The sequence below is a fragment of the Cylas formicarius genome, unplaced genomic scaffold, assembly GCF_029955315.1.
Source record: "Cylas formicarius isolate icCylForm1 unplaced genomic scaffold, icCylForm1.1 PGA_scaffold_9__14_contigs__length_23061073, whole genome shotgun sequence".
Taxonomy (NCBI): Eukaryota; Metazoa; Arthropoda; class Insecta; order Coleoptera; family Brentidae; genus Cylas; species Cylas formicarius.
Window position 1 is genome coordinate 17,795,590 of NW_026844365.1, and position 17,173 is coordinate 17,812,762.

General features: G+C 34.3%; 5 protein-coding genes across 7 annotated transcripts; 3 read left to right on the forward strand and 2 right to left on the reverse strand.

Moving 5' to 3' along the window:
• Positions 1–402: 402 nt before the first annotated feature.
• LOC132707047 (DDB1- and CUL4-associated factor 11) lies at positions 403–9,241 on the forward strand. 3 transcript variants are annotated; one of them, XM_060678686.1, is made up of 11 exons: positions 442–532; positions 609–743; positions 2,166–2,268; positions 3,145–3,249; positions 3,303–3,465; positions 3,515–3,661; positions 3,733–3,914; positions 5,196–5,538; positions 6,481–6,633; positions 6,703–6,809; positions 9,063–9,241. In XM_060678686.1, exons 2-11 carry the CDS (start codon positions 610–612, stop codon positions 9,225–9,227), a joined length of 1,602 nt encoding a protein of 533 aa, XP_060534669.1. In that variant the 5' UTR covers positions 442–532; position 609; the 3' UTR covers positions 9,228–9,241. The 3 variants fall into 3 exon arrangements, with proteins under 3 accessions (XP_060534667.1, XP_060534668.1, XP_060534669.1); XM_060678684.1 differs by having other exon boundaries at positions 403–743; XM_060678685.1 differs by having other exon boundaries at positions 403–743; positions 2,175–2,268.
• An 87-nt stretch (positions 9,242–9,328) lies between these two features.
• On the reverse strand, positions 9,329–10,911 carry LOC132707050 (peptidyl-prolyl cis-trans isomerase NIMA-interacting 4). The gene is made up of 3 exons (XM_060678690.1): positions 10,647–10,911; positions 10,323–10,593; positions 9,329–9,642 (listed from the first exon to the last, which is right to left on the reverse strand). Exons 2-3 carry the CDS (start codon positions 10,387–10,389, stop codon positions 9,329–9,331), a joined length of 381 nt encoding a protein of 126 aa, XP_060534673.1. The 5' UTR covers positions 10,390–10,593; positions 10,647–10,911.
• A 130-nt stretch (positions 10,912–11,041) lies between these two features.
• Positions 11,042–11,661, forward strand: LOC132707051 (large ribosomal subunit protein eL36). Its single transcript, XM_060678691.1, has 2 exons — positions 11,042–11,192; positions 11,281–11,661. Exon 2 carries the CDS (start codon positions 11,282–11,284, stop codon positions 11,618–11,620), a length of 339 nt encoding a protein of 112 aa, XP_060534674.1. The 5' UTR covers positions 11,042–11,192; position 11,281; the 3' UTR covers positions 11,621–11,661.
• Positions 11,662–11,674: 13 nt separating this feature from the next.
• LOC132707049 (phosphatidylinositol N-acetylglucosaminyltransferase subunit C) lies at positions 11,675–13,048 on the reverse strand. The gene is made up of 2 exons (XM_060678689.1): positions 12,911–13,048; positions 11,675–12,847 (listed from the first exon to the last, which is right to left on the reverse strand). Exon 2 carries the CDS (start codon positions 12,641–12,643, stop codon positions 11,777–11,779), a length of 867 nt encoding a protein of 288 aa, XP_060534672.1. The 5' UTR covers positions 12,644–12,847; positions 12,911–13,048; the 3' UTR covers positions 11,675–11,776.
• A 17-nt stretch (positions 13,049–13,065) lies between these two features.
• On the forward strand, positions 13,066–17,158 carry LOC132707048 (putative serine protease F56F10.1). Its single transcript, XM_060678687.1, has 4 exons — positions 13,066–13,512; positions 13,887–14,307; positions 16,164–16,928; positions 16,998–17,158. Exons 1-4 carry the CDS (start codon positions 13,306–13,308, stop codon positions 17,105–17,107), a joined length of 1,503 nt encoding a protein of 500 aa, XP_060534670.1. The 5' UTR covers positions 13,066–13,305; the 3' UTR covers positions 17,108–17,158.
• Positions 17,159–17,173: the final 15 nt, after the last annotated feature.

Consider the following 17,173-nt stretch of genomic DNA (forward strand, 5'->3'; position numbering starts at 1 on the left):
CTGAAACACAGAACACCGATATATTTAATAAATTAGTATTAAAGCCAGTAGACACAATGCAGTTTCTACATGTGTTTCTGCATGCATTTTTTACATAAATATTGCTTCGTGTCTATCGAGCTTTATAATTAAAAGAAAAATGGAATAAACAAGAACCGCGGCAAAAAGCATAAGTTTGACTATTCAGTTTTGTTAACCGACAAAGATATAGTAAACGCGATAGAATCGCAAGAATCTTTGCACATAAAGCATAAACACACTCGCGCACATGCCATTTTTAATTCATATCATTTTTGAACTGATTGCAGCAAAAAGCAAGGGTATGTAACCAGTCATATGCAATTCTCTACAATACCATATTATTCGCTTTTCTATGATCCTACCTTTTTCGAATCCCTGCACCAAAATATTATAAAACAGCTGTTTTTTTGTTTGAAGTGGAAATATTTTTAATCTTAATTTTTGAAATGTATATACGTATAACTAAGTAAAGTTTTATTTGCTAGATAATTATTTCTCATATACTTCTCAGGTTTAAACTAGTTAAATTATTTAGTTTTTTTTTTGGGTATTTTTCTATGTTTTATGGGTGCGCTTAATTCACGCAGAATGATTATGATGATAGATGATGACGAAGATTCCAGCTCAAGAATTGAAGATACCTCAGATGAGTTAGGCACCGATTCCGATTCTGAATCGAACACTAACAATTTTGTTGAAATGCTCCATAACCTTATAAGCAGGTAACCATTTTGATAGTAATAACACAGCATCTAGATTTCGTTGAATCGTTGAAGATATATATACATTCAAGTGCTTTTTGAGTTCATATTTGATAAATAATTTCAGAACATCGTGACTTTTTTTATTTATTAAACTAGCACACATTCACACTTTTTGTGAGAAAAACGTTTTCTACATTGAAGAATTAGAGTCCTGTTTGGTTCATTCCATGTCTTAATGTGTCTTAATAAGACTTAGGCAATTTTATTACAAATTTACATAGTTACTTATGGTAGTAAGGGGTTAATTTCAACCTAATTGAGGATCAATATTCTAGTTTAATATCTCTTTTCTTAATTGATTTTCATATTAAGAGACTAAAAATGTGAAATTTTTATTTTGAATAGTTTTTGGGGCAAAAAATGGAAATTACACTGCATTCCTCAAAGAACAAAATTAAAATTAGCAAACTGAACTAGGAGTGCAGGTTTTTATTAAATTAATTGTTTTATTAATTTTATTAATTACACTTTTAAGAAATAACGACTTTTGAAAAAAAGGTCGACATGCTGTTATCTTGAAAAAGAATCATTTAAAGACCAGTTACGTGTCTACTGTGACTGTCTAATTATGACATGTCCTTTATTGGATTGAATTTAAGGACAGCTTTAAGGAGACATTCTCCAGCTTATACACTGAAAATGAATATACATATTTATCAAATTTAGAAAGTAATAGAATTAAGTTAGCATCATCTGAACTGTTGATATATCCTGCTTGGAAACAGGTACTTTCTCGATCTGTCATGAAAAAACTATAACAATTATTAAAAATATGATAATTTGTTATTATTTTTTAAGCCAATAGGGGTTGGCTAAAATATTTTTAAAATGGCTGAACTTGCTGGTATAGAGAAAATGGGTGCTTATTTTTAATGAGACATTCCATGTATTGCAAAATTCCAAACTTATTTCAGGTACAGTATCTTGTAATTTATACTACTCTATGGAATAAGGCCTGTTTAACAAATTTTATTAGAAATTTCATTTCATTATTACTACAGTGTAATAAATAAAAATTTCAATTAAAGTCAAACTTATTTACTAAGAATTAAGAACTGGCATAAGTTTTGTGTAAAGCTGTAAATAAAGCTTATAGCTTCTACTTTGAATTAATTTTCAAATCCCCCAATCTAAATTTTCATGTCTAAGTGTTGAAAACAATTTGGGCCATAGAGAAATAACAATTTTCGAGAACTTACCTTTGACACCCTCAAGTTTACTAAGAGAGCTAGCTCACTTTCATTATTATCACGAGTTTAATCTCTACTTGATCCATTATTTGTCTACATCAAAATTTGAGATATGTCATGCACACCCCTTACGGTTGGCAATAAAAAATTGTATTCAGCACTTTGTTAATAATAATTGTTAAAATTTAAGACGTTCTAGTGGTCAGCTACTTCTTCAGGGCGGTGATGCAGAGTATTTACCTACCCGACCCATGCCAAAAATCAAGTATCAGCTTGATACATCTCTTTTAGATGTAAGTTGCACAATAATTTATTATTTACGTGCGGCAGATGCGCAATGGGCATTTTTTATCCAGAAAATATAAAATTAGTTGTTTGCACAATAATTGAAAGACTATGGTGTGTTCATTAGCAAGAGAGAGGAATAAAACAATGGGGGGCCCTGGTGAATATATTATGTATCAACTGCTAGAACCTCTGATGAAAAATAAAAAATCCAGTTTTTTTTTAGTATGTATGTATAAAATTTAATAAATTTTAATCCCTACCTAAGATGTAATACTGTCAGAAGTTAGCATATTTTACCAACGAACCATTAACAGTCGCAAATCTATTGAACTACAGTTGAAATCAACGGATGTAGTGCCACACTGCAGTTAGTTGTTTTGTTTGGTCTTCTATAGATTTACATCCCTGGCTTTGCTATAGCGATTTGAAATTTGCGCGGTATTTGCGAAAATGCTTTCCATTACGCTCGTTTCCTTCTGCAATTGTAAATTCTAGTGTCAATTTCTAATGTTGGTAATTTGGAAAATGAGATCTATTTAAAATTCCGTGAAATATATTTTCTTTTCTTTTTGCGTACATATTTTTATGTTTATTAAGGGAGAACTTTAAAAATTCATTAGAGCACTGGTAAAAGCCAAGTGTATGCCTTTGCCAAATGACTTCTTGGGTACAGATATATTCAGCGGCTTACAATAGAGGTTATTCCATTCTGTTTTCGAGTTTCACACTTTTGAAGACATTATTATTCGGGTAAAATATAAAAATACCTATCGCTCTCGGATGAATCTATAATTACAATGGCGTTTAAAAGTTTTATCACTCTCCCTTTCAAACTAATAAATTGTAATTACAACAAGAAATAAGTTAAGGTTTCTTTTTAGAAAAGCGAATTTTCGCTGCTGACGAAACAGGCCTGCGCATTGGTAGATTCGAAAGGCAGTTTGTCCACAGGTACCAACGTGGCAGCTATGATCGCAAAAAGACAAGTAATATTTTTTTACGTTCAACTGTACTTATTGTCCTAGTGCTATTTTCGCAGTCAGGGTTGTTTAGTCACGGATCGTTCAGTTCTGGATCCATGTGCAATATCAGAAACCAATACCTTCCGAACGAAATGGTGTGGGTGCTGGAGGGCAGTACCGGCAAAGTTTTTTGTGGGATATTCACTAAAGACGGCAACTCTTTCCTAACCGCCTCCCAAGGTATTGTAAGCACTCTGAGATTTTGCGTTTTGCCAGTTGATTGTTTTAGATCGTTACATAAGACTTTACAACTCTGAAAATACCTCCTATAAAATGTATAAAAGGATAAGGGCTAGAGATGTCGGTTGGAGTATAATCGACGTTGCCTTTAGCCCCGATAGTGAATCCTTTGTATATTCAACTTGGTCTTCTTCTCGTACGTAGTGCATCAATATTGCATTTCATTAACACACATTTACTTACTTTTACTTTTCCATTGATTTGCAGTTCACATTTGCCCCACTTACGGCAGTTCAGAAAATCAAGATCCCGTCCAACTTTCAAACACCAGCAGAAGGTTTTGCGTGTTTTCAGTTGTGTTCTCATCCGACAGTCGGGAACTTCTATGCGGTGCCAACGATGGGTGCTTATATGTCTATGATAGAGTCAGAAATGCAAGAAAGTTAAAGGTAAACCATTATTTTAAAGAGAACCTATTTTTATTGTATATAGCTACTAGGTATATTAAAAAATAACCCTGCTTTTAGCTCTGTAAAAGAACCCCCAAATAGTCGTTTTCCAAAATTAATCGCAGAGCTAGGTGGAGTATGTAATTAGAAGGTACAATTCAATTCAAACTGTAGCATGTCATAATCATATATATCATATATTGTCGTATCGTATACATTGCTATTATCAGCTAAATTAACTGAGGCAGCAACTTTCCTAAAACTAAACCAAAACTGGCATTCAGTCAGAGAAATTCGTGGAATGAATACTAAAGAAATTTTATATTCTGTTAAATGCAGTCAGATACAATTCTACTACATTAGAAAAAGCAGATTGGGAATTCAGAAATATTTATAAGAATAAAATTTGTTTAATTTATTTATTTTAATCAGTTTCTCGCGGAAATACTAACAGAAAGGGGGTTTTCAGTCAACAAAAAAATGGTCGTGAAAATTTTAAAAGAAAGTACCAGAAGGGGTCTTCGGAATACGCACATTACAAAGTCCACGAGAAACACTTATTCAGGGTATAAAATGGCGGCAAAACAAAATAAGAGAAATCAGAAAATATGAGACAATTCTAAATGGATGTATGTGGCTGCTTCCAAATAAGAAATCTTAAAGGTCAATAAAGACTAGCTATTTATTTTGTTTTTCAATCCAAAGACTCAGTTTCCAGGTTATTTTTTTTTATTGAGATGAATAAGTTACTATTTGAATGAATTACAAGTATTTTTGCAAATGTAGTAAAATTGTAAAAAAATAACTGGGGAAAGTGCCAAAAACTACCGCTTAAAGCCGGGAATTTGGTTGCAGTGTTTTGAAAGAAAAAAGATAATAAAGGCCCAATTGCCGCAAGTTTTGTTATTATGCCATTAAGTCACAAATTTTAAAAATACGCTGTGTGTTGAGGAGTTGCTATCACATAATGAATTGAGCGAACGTCAGTGTCGAAGAAGACATGGCAAGCCGACTCGCGTGACCGTTAGTTTCGGATTTCTAAATGCGCCCTCTCACTGCTTCTTGTATACTGCAATAGGCTCATCTGTTAGTTTCATGAATTTAAACATAAAAAAATAGGTTTTCCTAGTCCATACTCTAAGATAACTCAATTATTCTGTGGTACTATTCAAAACATCAAAAAAAAACAGGGGAAAATGGCCGTAAATCCTGGTTAAAATTGCACAATGAATAATTGAACCCTTAAGCCATAATAAATATTTAACGACTTATTTATCGTAGATAACAGCCCACGAGTATGACGTCAATCGAGTTCTTTTCGCGGACAATTCCTCCCAAATTATCTATAGTGGCGGAGACGATGGTTTGGTAAAAGTTTGGGATCGCCGCACTATGGACGAAAGTAGAAACGTCAAACCAGTCGGCGTACTAGCAGGTCATATGGACGGTATTACTTATATAGATTCGAGGGGCGACGGTAGACATCTTATAAGCAACAGTAAAGATCAGAGTATCAAGTTGTGGGACGTGAGGCGATTTTCCGACGACAAGGCGGCGAAGGAAACGCTCAAGGCCGCTCACAGTCAGACGTGGGACTACAGGTGGCAAGGCGTGCCCAAAGAATGTAAGTGTTTATACAGAGTGTTTCGCCATTACTAATTCGCTCTAAAATGACGCCGCTCAATATAAAGTTAGCTCAAAAGGAAACAGAAACCAAACAATCTTTAATATAAGCAGCTAGAGGTGGAATAATAATTTAGTTTGATAAAGACACGGTGTTGTTGAAACAATTGTCATGTCAAAATATATAATTCCGTGAAAATCTGAACTTTTAGTTCTTATTTATTTTGATAAATGGATTCAATTTTTGAAAGAAGCCGAAATTGGTATCTTGGCTATTTGGTATTTTAAACTACTTCTATGTTGCCGAATATGTTCCCATAACATTTGGTTTTTTAACAAATGTCTGCAAAATTTAGTTTTTATTTTTGTTTTACACAAACTTGACGCTGCTACTAAGGCCAGTACGATTCGATGTTGGATAAACACATTCTCATTTTAAACCAACATCCATGGCTAAGGTGGGATTGGAACCCGCAACCTCTCAGTGTGCCTAGCGTCAAGACTCTCGCCTTAACCGCTAGGCTACCGGAATTCCTTATATTTTTTCTTTCTTGTTTACTTTAATTCCGAGCGCGATCTGAAACAGAGTGAATGCTCTATGAACGGGTTTTATCAGTTTCACAAACGACCCAATCCCAGATGGGAAACTCGTTCTAACCTTCTTTTTTGACTTTCATATTAAAATTATTGTTTCGTTATTTTCCAAAAAGACAAGAAACCTTACAATTCAATCATGGCATATTATAAAAACGAAATAGGATAATACACGAAATATCAACCAAAGAAAGTTTTTCAACTTGAGTTTTTTATACGAAATATTCGGTTACTGTCTTGTGACGTAAAATAATAAATAAGTTTTTGGCGACTTTTTGAAGTCCGTTTTTATTTGAAAGGTCGGGAAAAATTTTGGAATCGGGGAATTGGATATATGTTCTTGTTTCAGTATATGCAGATAATAAACTTTCTGGTGATACTTCTATTATGACGTATCGAGGTCACGTAGTTGTAAAAACGCTAGTCAGATGCCGTTTTTCGCCTAAAGAAACCACCGGCCAGCGGTACATTTATACAGGGTGCGGCAGCGGCAGGATCGTCAGTAAGTCGAAAATAAACAATTTTTTATTTTGTGTTTAGTGGTTTTTCACTTTTCTATAACTTTTTGTAGTATATGATGCCCTGACCGGAAAAATAATCAAGCACAAAAAAAATCACATGGCATGTGTCCGAGACGTTTCCTGGCATCCCACCAGAAACGAGATATTAAGTTCTTCCGTGAGTAACCCGATAACTAAGTTATGGTCAGATGCACCCTTATTATTCAAGTTCAATGTACTCTCGTTAGAGCCATTCTGACTGGCAGGCAATAAAGAATTTAGTTTTCACTTTTACAAATTTTTCCAAAAACTATAATGGACAAAAACGATATTGGTTTAACGTTGCCGAGTTCCTTAGAACTTTTTTCTAAATAAATTTCTAGACCTATCTCTGTTTTTCGTGACTCTAGATGAGTGTTTACCAACCTTTTTTATGCCATGCCCCACTGTAACATTCCTAAAAATTTTATATCCTCCATACATAATTTTTAACATTAACAAATTGATTTGTTCACTTGAGAAACATAAATGATAGGTTTCAAGAAGATGTCACTATGAAATTGCTATCAAAAAACAATAAATAATATTTTAAAACATGTAATAATAAAGTGAAATTCAAATTCAAAATAATTTTAATCCACACTCAGCTAGATATGAAGATGGAAACGGTAGTATGTTGGCATTTCAATTTGTTTTAAATCAGAAAATCTTTCTTTTAAATTGGAGTATCAGTTACTTCACATAACTCTATATTGATAATGAAACCAAGTATCTTTGCTTTTGAGTCAACAAGTGTTTCGTTTGTTGCTTGAAGTTGATTATTAAATGTATTTAGTTTTTCAAAGATATCGGCTAATTAACTTATAAATGCTCTACCATTGATTGTTAAGAGATACTTCATTTCAGGTTTAAAAAATCACTAAGAGTATCCAATATAAATCCTTTCAAGCAGTTTCCTATAGATCGTCATCTAACTTCAATATGAAATAAAAGTCTCACATGGTATGCTTGCTCTTGCTCTTCACAAAATAACTTGAAAAGATGCTCGGATTTGGCATTAGAATTAATAACATTAGCACACTTTATTACTGCATGTAGTACTTCACTTATAACAGGCGAGATATTTTTGGCTACCAAGGTTTTCCTATGAATAACACATTGCACAAGAATCATTTCTGGATTCGCATGTTTCATCAATTTTAAGCAGCCATTTTTCCTGCCCATCATATTAGGGGCGCCATCTACAGTACAAGATGTTATATTTTTCATTAGTATCATTTCGTCAGCAAAATGTCCTTCATCAACATAAATTATCAATACTGCCTCAATGTTTCTCAAAGTTTATTCATCCATTTGCACTGAGAAGTTTCTTGTTTTCAGTTTTTCAACAAGTTGTCTTTCAATATCTTCGCTCATTTCGTCTATCCTTCTGCTAACAGTATTGTTACTGAGTAGCATAGCTTTTACATCTTTGTCATCTTTTTCCAAATTCTCCTATATTTTAAATATTCCTCGGACGAATTTTTTTCTTGCCTGGACCACTCATTTTACTATGAGTTTAAAAAAAAGTTCAAGTAAAAACTAATGATAAAATACGTATTATAACGAATTCAATGAGAGTAAAGGTATACTAAAAAAAAAAAAAATTATTTAAATGTATATAAAACATTAGCGATATGTATTTTCTGGAAAGTTAAATGCTTCTAAAATTAAAATAAATATAATAAATAGTCAAATACTTACCAATTATATCTAAACCAATATATATAAATATATTTATTAAATCACCGATTAACTCATGGACACTCATTCAAATTAACACCAACTGATGATGATGTGTGAAACATTACAGAAGTTGAGTTGGTCCGATTAGGTGCGAACAACAGCGTTGTTTAGCGAGTTTTAAAACATCCGCAGTTTACTTGACTCAAATCACCCAGTTGATACGTTTTTATGATTTTGCTTTTTCTTGTTGTCGCCGATACCTAGCATTGTGTTTAAATAGCCGGGAGCGAAAGTGTTAAGAGTTGTGTCGAGTGTATTCTGAAATTGACCTCCCTTAATTAGGGAATTGGCATTTATGATTGAGATTTATGATGATGTGCAATGGAGAGACAACAGTCTTCAAGAGCACACTACAGTAATATTGCGGGGCACAATGGGCCCATCTGGTAGCCTAAGTGCTTGGACGCCCCTCTTTCATACCAATACCAATACAGTAATATCGCTCTCACTAGACTCTGGTTTTTGAGTTTAATGACTTTTTACTTCTCATACATTTGTTAATGTTTATTTCATTTTATTTACGCCTAATGGAAAAATTTGATTCCTTCATGATTTATTCTACGACCTGCATGGTAAGAGTGCATCCGACTATACTATTATTTTGGAGAAGTCCATACTGGGTCGAATGATAATGTAATGTTTAAAGTGGGATGGCATAGTTGGCAAATGGGAATACTTCAGACCAAACTCATCAGACGATGACCAGGCCGAAAATAAAAAACTACTCAAACGTCGGGCGGTTCGAAGAAGTCCAAGGTTGGCAGCGCGAAGAAGACGAAGAGAAGAAAGTAGAAGTACGAGTGATAACTGAACCAGGGCCACGATTTTCCTTTTGTTGTATAATGTCATTTCGCCGCGTTTATTACTTATTAAAGATTTCTTTGTTACAGTTAAATTTTATTTTACGCCAAGTCATTTCTTCCCCTCCACCATTATTATATGATATCCGAATTTAGTTTTCACAGGTGGATCTGTATAAATAGGACTGTTGACGGTCGATATAGGCAAATCGAACGCTGCGTCTTGAAAAGGTCCCACCATGGATCCCCTAATCATCCAACCAAGGTCGCCGCCAGATCGCGCCTTGTCCTCGCTATAGGCCGCTGCGACATCAGAAAACTTCTGACCCGCTTTTAACTTTTCAAGGGCTTCTAGACATTTGCTCTGTTTTTCACATAAAATATGTCTAACTTTGACAGTGGTTCCACCTTTCTTCTCTTTGGAACCTAATAGACAGACATGAGATCAAATTATTTCTCGCCTATGCCTATGCGCTTTTTCTTGATGCGAGAGTGTTATAATTCATTATTGAATTGCAGAGGAATCATATTTCATAGATGAGGTATTGTACCTAACGATTGTCAAGAGTCCCGAGAGGGTTAGTACGAAGGCCTTATTGTTTAAAATTGCTAGTAAAATTGGCCTCGAAGGAAAAACAGGAATAACAACTATCTTCTGATCTTTTGGAAACAAATGACATAATTGATATCTTACTTTAAACAAGCAATTTCACAAAGATATGGTGATGTGCTTTATATAAAATTTGTTGTCGACCAAACACTTTAAAACAAAATATAATGGTACTTCGCTGGTAGGAGTAGATGCAAGGAAAAGGGTTTGTAGCAAGGCATAACAGCACTTTTCAAATGAATGATGTAGAGACGCTCTTTCAAGAACGAATTGGATTGTCAAAAAATAGACTAAGTGGTTGAACATGGGATTGAAATAGCAGAAAGTTAGTGAAAAGCTAGAAAACGCTGCCCTTTATAATTTCTCTTGACTCCAATGACTATAGTTTTGATGCAAATTATATAACCTTTATGCTGTTTAATTTGAAAATCAGATTTTATTGCCCTCTCGCATTCAAAAACAGTATTGAGTAACCGAGCGATTTGGTTTCCACTACCTTTATCTCCGGAGTCTTCCCCTTTGCTTGATTTAGACGGTTTTGCTCCCGATTTTTTCGGTGGCATTATAAAATGAGTTGGCAGTTTCAAACCGCCGTCGACATCACTCCACTTTGTTTATTTCAATAATAAATAAAAATGGCCTCAATAACCTCAAACTAGTTTTGGTTAGTTTTTTTTTTCGTTTTCTTTTTCTTCTTTTTAAGGTGGTACTGACACCAACCAATTTACCACTACAACTGAGCTGGTTTATTTTTTTTCTACTCCCGTCTGTAAAATACCTAATTACACACCGATCTAGCGTGCGGCAAGTGTCACTTTACCACGTCAGTTTCGTTTCCCACAAATCGGAGTCACTTCGAGATTTTACCGCACGGGTTTAGGAGCAATCGGATGTTTTTGGAAATATTTCCCACACTTTAAATTTTGACGTTTGTCAATTCTGACAGTCATGTCAGTGAATGTATTCGTGTTGTTTTGCGAAAATGTACCCAAAAACTAACGCTCGTAAAAAAAGTATAGTATGCAACACATTCAGTAAACTTTTTAAGTCACTCGTTTATTAAACACTCGCTCCGCTCGTGTCAAATAAGCTCGTGAGTCAAATGCCGTTTACCGCACTTGTTGCATAATATACCATTTCCGTTTGGTCCCATTCCAAATTAAATGTCCACCTTTTTTTTTTAACCTCCCCCCAACCCCACTTAATATTATTGAAGCAAGCCTTTATCGTTTACGCCAGCACCATTGATCAGTTGACCAGTTAGAAAAAGAAGAAAACTGAGAAATTGACGTTTGACATTTGGCAGATTCTTTCCGTTCCCAAGTTAAGCACGCGGTTGATTTGTTATTTTTCCAAGAGAATTTAGGTATGTTTTTTATTTTCAAAATGTTTTTAATTTCATATTTGTAATTTATTTTATATTTCGTTCTTGAACAATTTTCAAAATTTTGTAGTATGGCCCCGCGATATGAAATTGCTGTGGGTCTCAAGAAGGGTCACAAAACCACAAAAATCCCCTCCGGCAAAACCAAAGCGGACAAAGTGCGTCCCGCCAGGTTGAAGGGGATCCAAACGAAACACACAAAGTTCGTTCGGGATTTGATCCGTGAAGTTGTGGGTCATGCACCATATGAAAAACGTGCGATGGAATTACTAAAGGTTTCCAAGGATAAGAGAGCACTCAAGTTCTTGAAGCGTCGTTTGGGTACTCACATCAGGGCTAAGAGGAAGCGCGAAGAATTATCCAACATCCTTACACAAATGCGGAAAGCTGCTGCTGCTACACATAAGTAATTTGTAGTTTGGGTTGTTAAAAAATAAAAATTTCAAAACAATTTCATTTATTTGTGAACATATACAAATAATTTGAAGGAATTCCCTAGGCAGAATTCTAAAAAATTCCAAATCAAAAAAGGATGTATGTTTCCAGGTTTTTTATTTTACATATTTTTAAAAGCCAATTACACTATCTGCATCATCAACAATAGCCTCATCCCACGGCCCGTAAATATTGTCTTTCAGTTTTTGGTATTTAACAAACAGCAATGGACAAATTACATTTATAAGTATCACAGCAACAATAAATAAGAAGGTAACAAGATTAGAAATCCAAAATAAAAGATATGTGTTAATAACAAGAAGAATTATACTTATTAAAATGGAATTATGAAATTCAATTCTCAAAATTGGAAATAATACAAAAGCTTTTGTGGCAACAGTCATCAAAATGAAAGCTTCACTTGCAGAAGACAATCTAGATGCCAAGCAAATTGATGGAAAAATTGCTGCACTTAGAGACAAACTCTTGGAAACAATTGCAGCACTTACCCCATAATCAAAAAATATTAAATGTATAAGCATCATCAAAAATGTTAGGGTGTAGATTGTATCAGTACTTATTGTGTCTGTTAATGTATGCAACACTGGCGAAAACAACTGACCAAACACAACAAATGTTAACACTGTTCTCAAATCATGACCCAACTTTTGCTTAATACTGCCTTTAAACTTTAAAAGATAAAGTAGAAATCCCAGTAAAGTCAAACAACTGGTGATATTAAGAATTACTGAGGGTTCCGTCCACTTATTCACAATGTAAAAATAAATTATGAAAAAAAGGACAACAGTACAAAACTCCTGAAGTAATAAATTTGCACCAAACACGGCTTCCCAAAAACTGACTTCTTTGAAATCTATATTTTTACGTAAATCCCTGAGGAATATGTTTTTATCTGTGTAATTATCAGGATAATTTTGGTTTTCGTACAAAATTTTTCTCCATGGCTTTCTGGTAGCATTCTTGTTTTTGCTTATCATCGTTGTTGTCTTTTTTCATGCATCACACATTTATTTTCTGCCTTTTCTAGATTACATTCCTTCAATTCAAACGGGTTGAGAGGTTAGTTCCAATTTAAAAAGCATAGAAGAAATCAAATAGGAATTATCTTCTTTAATCTTGTTAGAGCAGTCAACGACCGACACACTGTAGTATCTAATGCTAGGCCGTATCGCAATAGGAAACTAAAAACAACAAAAAATAAGGTGACACTTTAGGTAATGTCATGCACTATCGTAAGATATTACTTCTGGAGTATGATGGACTATTCCACCCATTTCCCACTAATTAGGCACCGCTCAGAGTTTTTGGATTCATCATTGGATTGATTCAACATCCTTATTGTTAATAATTATTCATAATCTTGGCCATTGGAGATAATAAAAATAAAAGTAGAGGAACCTGTACCTAACCATTAAATTTTAGATAACCGGGATCACAAAACTATATCGTTTCGAATTTAAGAAAAACGAGATATGCGGAAATTTGTGATAAGTTGGTACAAATTTCACGGCTATAATTAGGAACAACTTAAGAAATGATAACAAAGATGATAAGCCTCTCTTAGATATACTCCAACAATTATTGGTGATTCGTTTCATGAAGTTGTACAGAAAAATCTTCTAAATAAAATACTCAGAAAATGAATAATTTTACATTTTTTTTGGTTGTATTTTGTTGGGTTAGTGGTGGAAGTAGCTGGCGATTTTTCCACAATGGAAGAATTAAGGGTGGAAACTTGGGATCTCCCCAGCACCGCAGTTTGATCAAGGAGAGCCGAAACTTCACCAGATGGTTTACCCAAAATTTAGATCACTTTGATCCAACCAATAGAAAAACCTGGGAACAGGTATAGTACGTTCTAAAGTTTTCTAAAAGTTTTACTCCTTGTGAAACCAGTACATTTATGTTACTAAGATTAGGGTTATAGATTTGATCGGTCAATTTTTTTTGTGTCAATTGACGAAAAACTTTTCCTAAATCAACTTCAAGTGTTTTTTTAGCTTATGTAATGTCGTGATATACAATAATAATAATTGTATTCTGCAGGAGACCAAGTTTCTTGACAATGTATACTCTTTGTGTCTTGAGGCTTTGCCATGAACAATCTATCTGGGGTTGAAAAAGTACCAGTTATTTTTTTAAATGCATAAAACCCTAGTACTAAATAGAACAGAATTGACTACCTTTGAGAAAATAATTGACCCAGCGTTTTTATTTTAGAGATACTATGTGAATGATGAGTTTTTTGATAGATCAAAAAATACAGTATTTTTGATGATTGGAGGTGAAGGTGAAGCAACTGATAAGTGGATGACAAATGGAACTTGGATCGATTATGCTCGAGATTTTGGCGCCTTATGCTTCCAATTGGAACACCGTTTTTATGGAAAAAGTCATCCTACAGAAGATCTGAGCACAGAAAATTTACGTTATCTCACAAGCGAGCAAGCTTTGGCGGACTTGGCAACATTTATTTACGCCATGCACGAAGAATTTGATCTTCAGCCTGATGTCAACTGGATTGCATTCGGAGGTTCTTATCCCGGTTCCCTCGCGGCATGGCTTAGACTGAAATATCCACACTTAGTCCGCGGTTCTGTTAGTACTAGTGGGCCGCTTCTGGCACTCACGGATTTTGACGGTGAGTTTTGGACAGCAGATGTTTGGTAAAGTCATGGGCAAAGTAAATCACGAGGGATTAACCACTGCGCGCAATACAGTCACAATCATGCGAAATCATTGCCTAATATTGGAAATCACTGTGGAAATGCCAAAAATCTGTGAAATCACGTCAAATCTTCGAATTACTCATAAGATATTACGTCATCATTGTCTTAACCAATAAAAATAGGCTTATGACCCTATGTGACGCTGCGTGGTGCTAATTTAATTACTATGCGCAGCATCAAAAGTTTTGTTTTTTAGTTTTTAATAGGTCATCAATAATATTAGTTTTTTAAAACAATAATATAAATTTTCAACTATATTAGTTTAAAAAAATATATACCTTGAAATGTAAATATACTTCAGTGTTCAGAATCAGAATATTTGAAATAGCCCAAATGCTCAAACAAATTGTTTCAATTTTCAATGTAGATTGCTAAAGATATCTAAAATTTTCACGCAATGTATATAGTCTGTCCCAAGTTCTTCATTCTCTTTCCTTTCGTCTCGTTAAGTATCTTCAAAACCATTTGGGAAATTTAACGCGCTGGATGGTTCCAAATAATATGCGGCTGCCCCTCTGCTGACGTTAAAATGGTAATGTTGGGAATATTAAACCCTTCTTTTAATTTGTTTTTTTATTATTACTATTTTCTTCATTATTTATTTTTAATTCAACTAAAACGTTGTATAGAACGATTTTTACCAAACGTTGAACACAGTGTTGCTATTTATTTATTTTAAAAATACCAATATAGATCTATAAAGTAGCCATTCTAAGTTAATCAACCCCAAATATAAAATTAGGAGAAATTAAAAAATACCTTTAAATACAGCGTATTTCCATTCAATATAAGAAAGTTATTAGTTGCCCGCAAAAATAAAAGTTCTGAGATAAGCATAATATTTACAAAACTTTGTCACTTTTTTATAGGACTTTTTTATTTGCATGATTTATTTTATACAGGTTCTTGAAACAAATACTACATTATAATTTACAAATTTACACAAATTAAATATGTTTCCTCTCGCAATTTACCCGCATCACTAAAGCGTTAACCATAAAAAAAACAAAGTTTTAATATTTTTACCAGTTTTGATTTTTTTTAATTGGACATTTTTTCGGTGTTAATTTTATTTTTTTTAATTTTCAATAAACTTAAATCTTTTTCTAGCCAAACTTCTTCATGAGAACTGCAATTGTTTCTCTCTGGCACACTAAACAAACGCAAGTTTTGCAACTGCAATTTCTGCAGACCCTCTTCTGATAGCGTCTAGGTCAAAAACAGTTGAAATTATATAGCGAGCTTCTCTTCTTATCTCTCTCTCACTCTTCCTCTGGTTGAAATTTTGGAAAAAATAGAGTTTTGCAAACTACACGTTAAAATTTAAATAAAAAAGATTTTCAAAAACGCATCCACATAAAATGAACCAAAACTCCAATTTTAAACAAAATCATTTAAAAATTACTTATTATAAATGAATTTAATATGAAATAAACTTTTCGTGCGGACTGTACCTAATAAATATTTTGTGCTTTTTAATTTTTTCTTTATAACATTCGAAAAACCGTTTCATTATCATAATAGTGATTATAAGCACCAATAACAGCGCCAAATCCTTCCTCACTCCTACTTCAAACGTTGAAGTTTTATTTGTGAGTCTCAGTGGCTTTGAAATTGACAATTTTTGAAAATTATTGACTTGCGCAATCATGAAAAATCTCGCGCAGACCTACAGTATTCCGCAAAATCTTGTTGAAGTCAATGATTTGCTCAATTCTCTCACATTTTATCATCGTGGTTAATCCGTCGGTAAAATGTATCTTTTAAGAATACTACAAAGTAGTTGGTGAAGATCTGCGAACAATAAGCGAAGACTGTTATTCTGCGGTCAAAAGGGGCACCGCACAAGTCGATTCTCTCCTGCAACATATGACCGGTCAAAGAACCCTCACGGAAATGTTTAAACTATGCGACCCGATTGAGGATAGCATCGAAAATGGCAACGACATATCCAATTTTTACGACAATCTTGCTGGAAATTTTGCCGGCATCGCGCAGTACAACAAAGATAACCGGATCGGACAGAGTCCCGAGAAATTAAATGTCACACTCGACACATTGTGCGGTATTATGGGAAACGAACAGAGCAATATGTTGGAGATTACGCGACTCGCACAAGTAAACGCTTTAATTTTAAACATGACCAATCAAACGTGCACCGATTACGTTTACTCGAAAATGATTGACGAAATGCGCAACATCAGTTGGGATAGCGAGTCCGCTGAAGGCGGCAGACAGTGGTTCTACCAGACGTGTAACGAGTTTGGCTTTTACCAAACCTCCTCCAACAAGCCACAAATATTTGGCGACAAGTTCCCCGTTGAGTTTTATATTCGACAGTGTGCTGAAGTTTTCGGACCGAATTACAACGCTTCCTATCTGGAGGAGGGAACAAAACGCACCAACACGATTTACGGAGCGTTGGATATTGAAGTGTCGAATGTCGTTTTTGTGCACGGATCTGTCGATCCCTGGCACGCTCTGGGCATAACCAAGTCTTATAACGAAAATGCCCCCGCCATTTTTATTAAAGGTCTGTGGCCGCCATATCTTTGATGATGAAATACAAATTTACATTAATTTTTTTTACTGTTGCTTCTAGGTACTGCCCATTGTGCCAATATGTATCCAAAGTCGGAAAACGATTTACCGCAGCTTCAAGCTGCGAGGGAGCAGATACGACAGTTAATTAGTACCTGGTTAAAATATTAAGTATCCGATTAACATTATAGTGTCGTTGAATGATAATAAAAACATACTTCTTATGGATGATTTGTT

Coding starts and splice junctions, on each gene's coding strand:
- LOC132707047 (XM_060678684.1), top strand. CDS start 586: ATGGGTGCGCTTAATTCACGCAGAATGATTATGATGATAGATGATGAC. Junction 3,466..3,514: donor TTTCCTAACCGCCTCCCAAG/GTATTGTAAGCA, acceptor TGATTGTTTTAG/ATCGTTACATAAGACTTTAC. Junction 6,634..6,702: donor CGGCAGCGGCAGGATCGTCA/GTAAGTCGAAAA, acceptor AACTTTTTGTAG/TATATGATGCCCTGACCGGA.
- LOC132707050 (XM_060678690.1), bottom strand. CDS start 10,389: ATGCCACCGAAAAAATCGGGAGCAAAACCGTCTAAATCAAGCAAAGGG. Junction 9,643..10,322: donor GGAAGACTCCGGAGATAAAG/GTAGTGGAAACC, acceptor TCTGTCTATTAG/GTTCCAAAGAGAAGAAAGGT.
- LOC132707051 (XM_060678691.1), top strand. CDS start 11,282: ATGGCCCCGCGATATGAAATTGCTGTGGGTCTCAAGAAGGGTCACAAA.
- LOC132707049 (XM_060678689.1), bottom strand. CDS start 12,643: ATGATAAGCAAAAACAAGAATGCTACCAGAAAGCCATGGAGAAAAATT.
- LOC132707048 (XM_060678687.1), top strand. CDS start 13,306: ATGAATAATTTTACATTTTTTTTGGTTGTATTTTGTTGGGTTAGTGGT. Junction 13,513..13,886: donor ATAGAAAAACCTGGGAACAG/GTATAGTACGTT, acceptor TTTTTATTTTAG/AGATACTATGTGAATGATGA. Junction 16,929..16,997: donor CCCCGCCATTTTTATTAAAG/GTCTGTGGCCGC, acceptor TGTTGCTTCTAG/GTACTGCCCATTGTGCCAAT.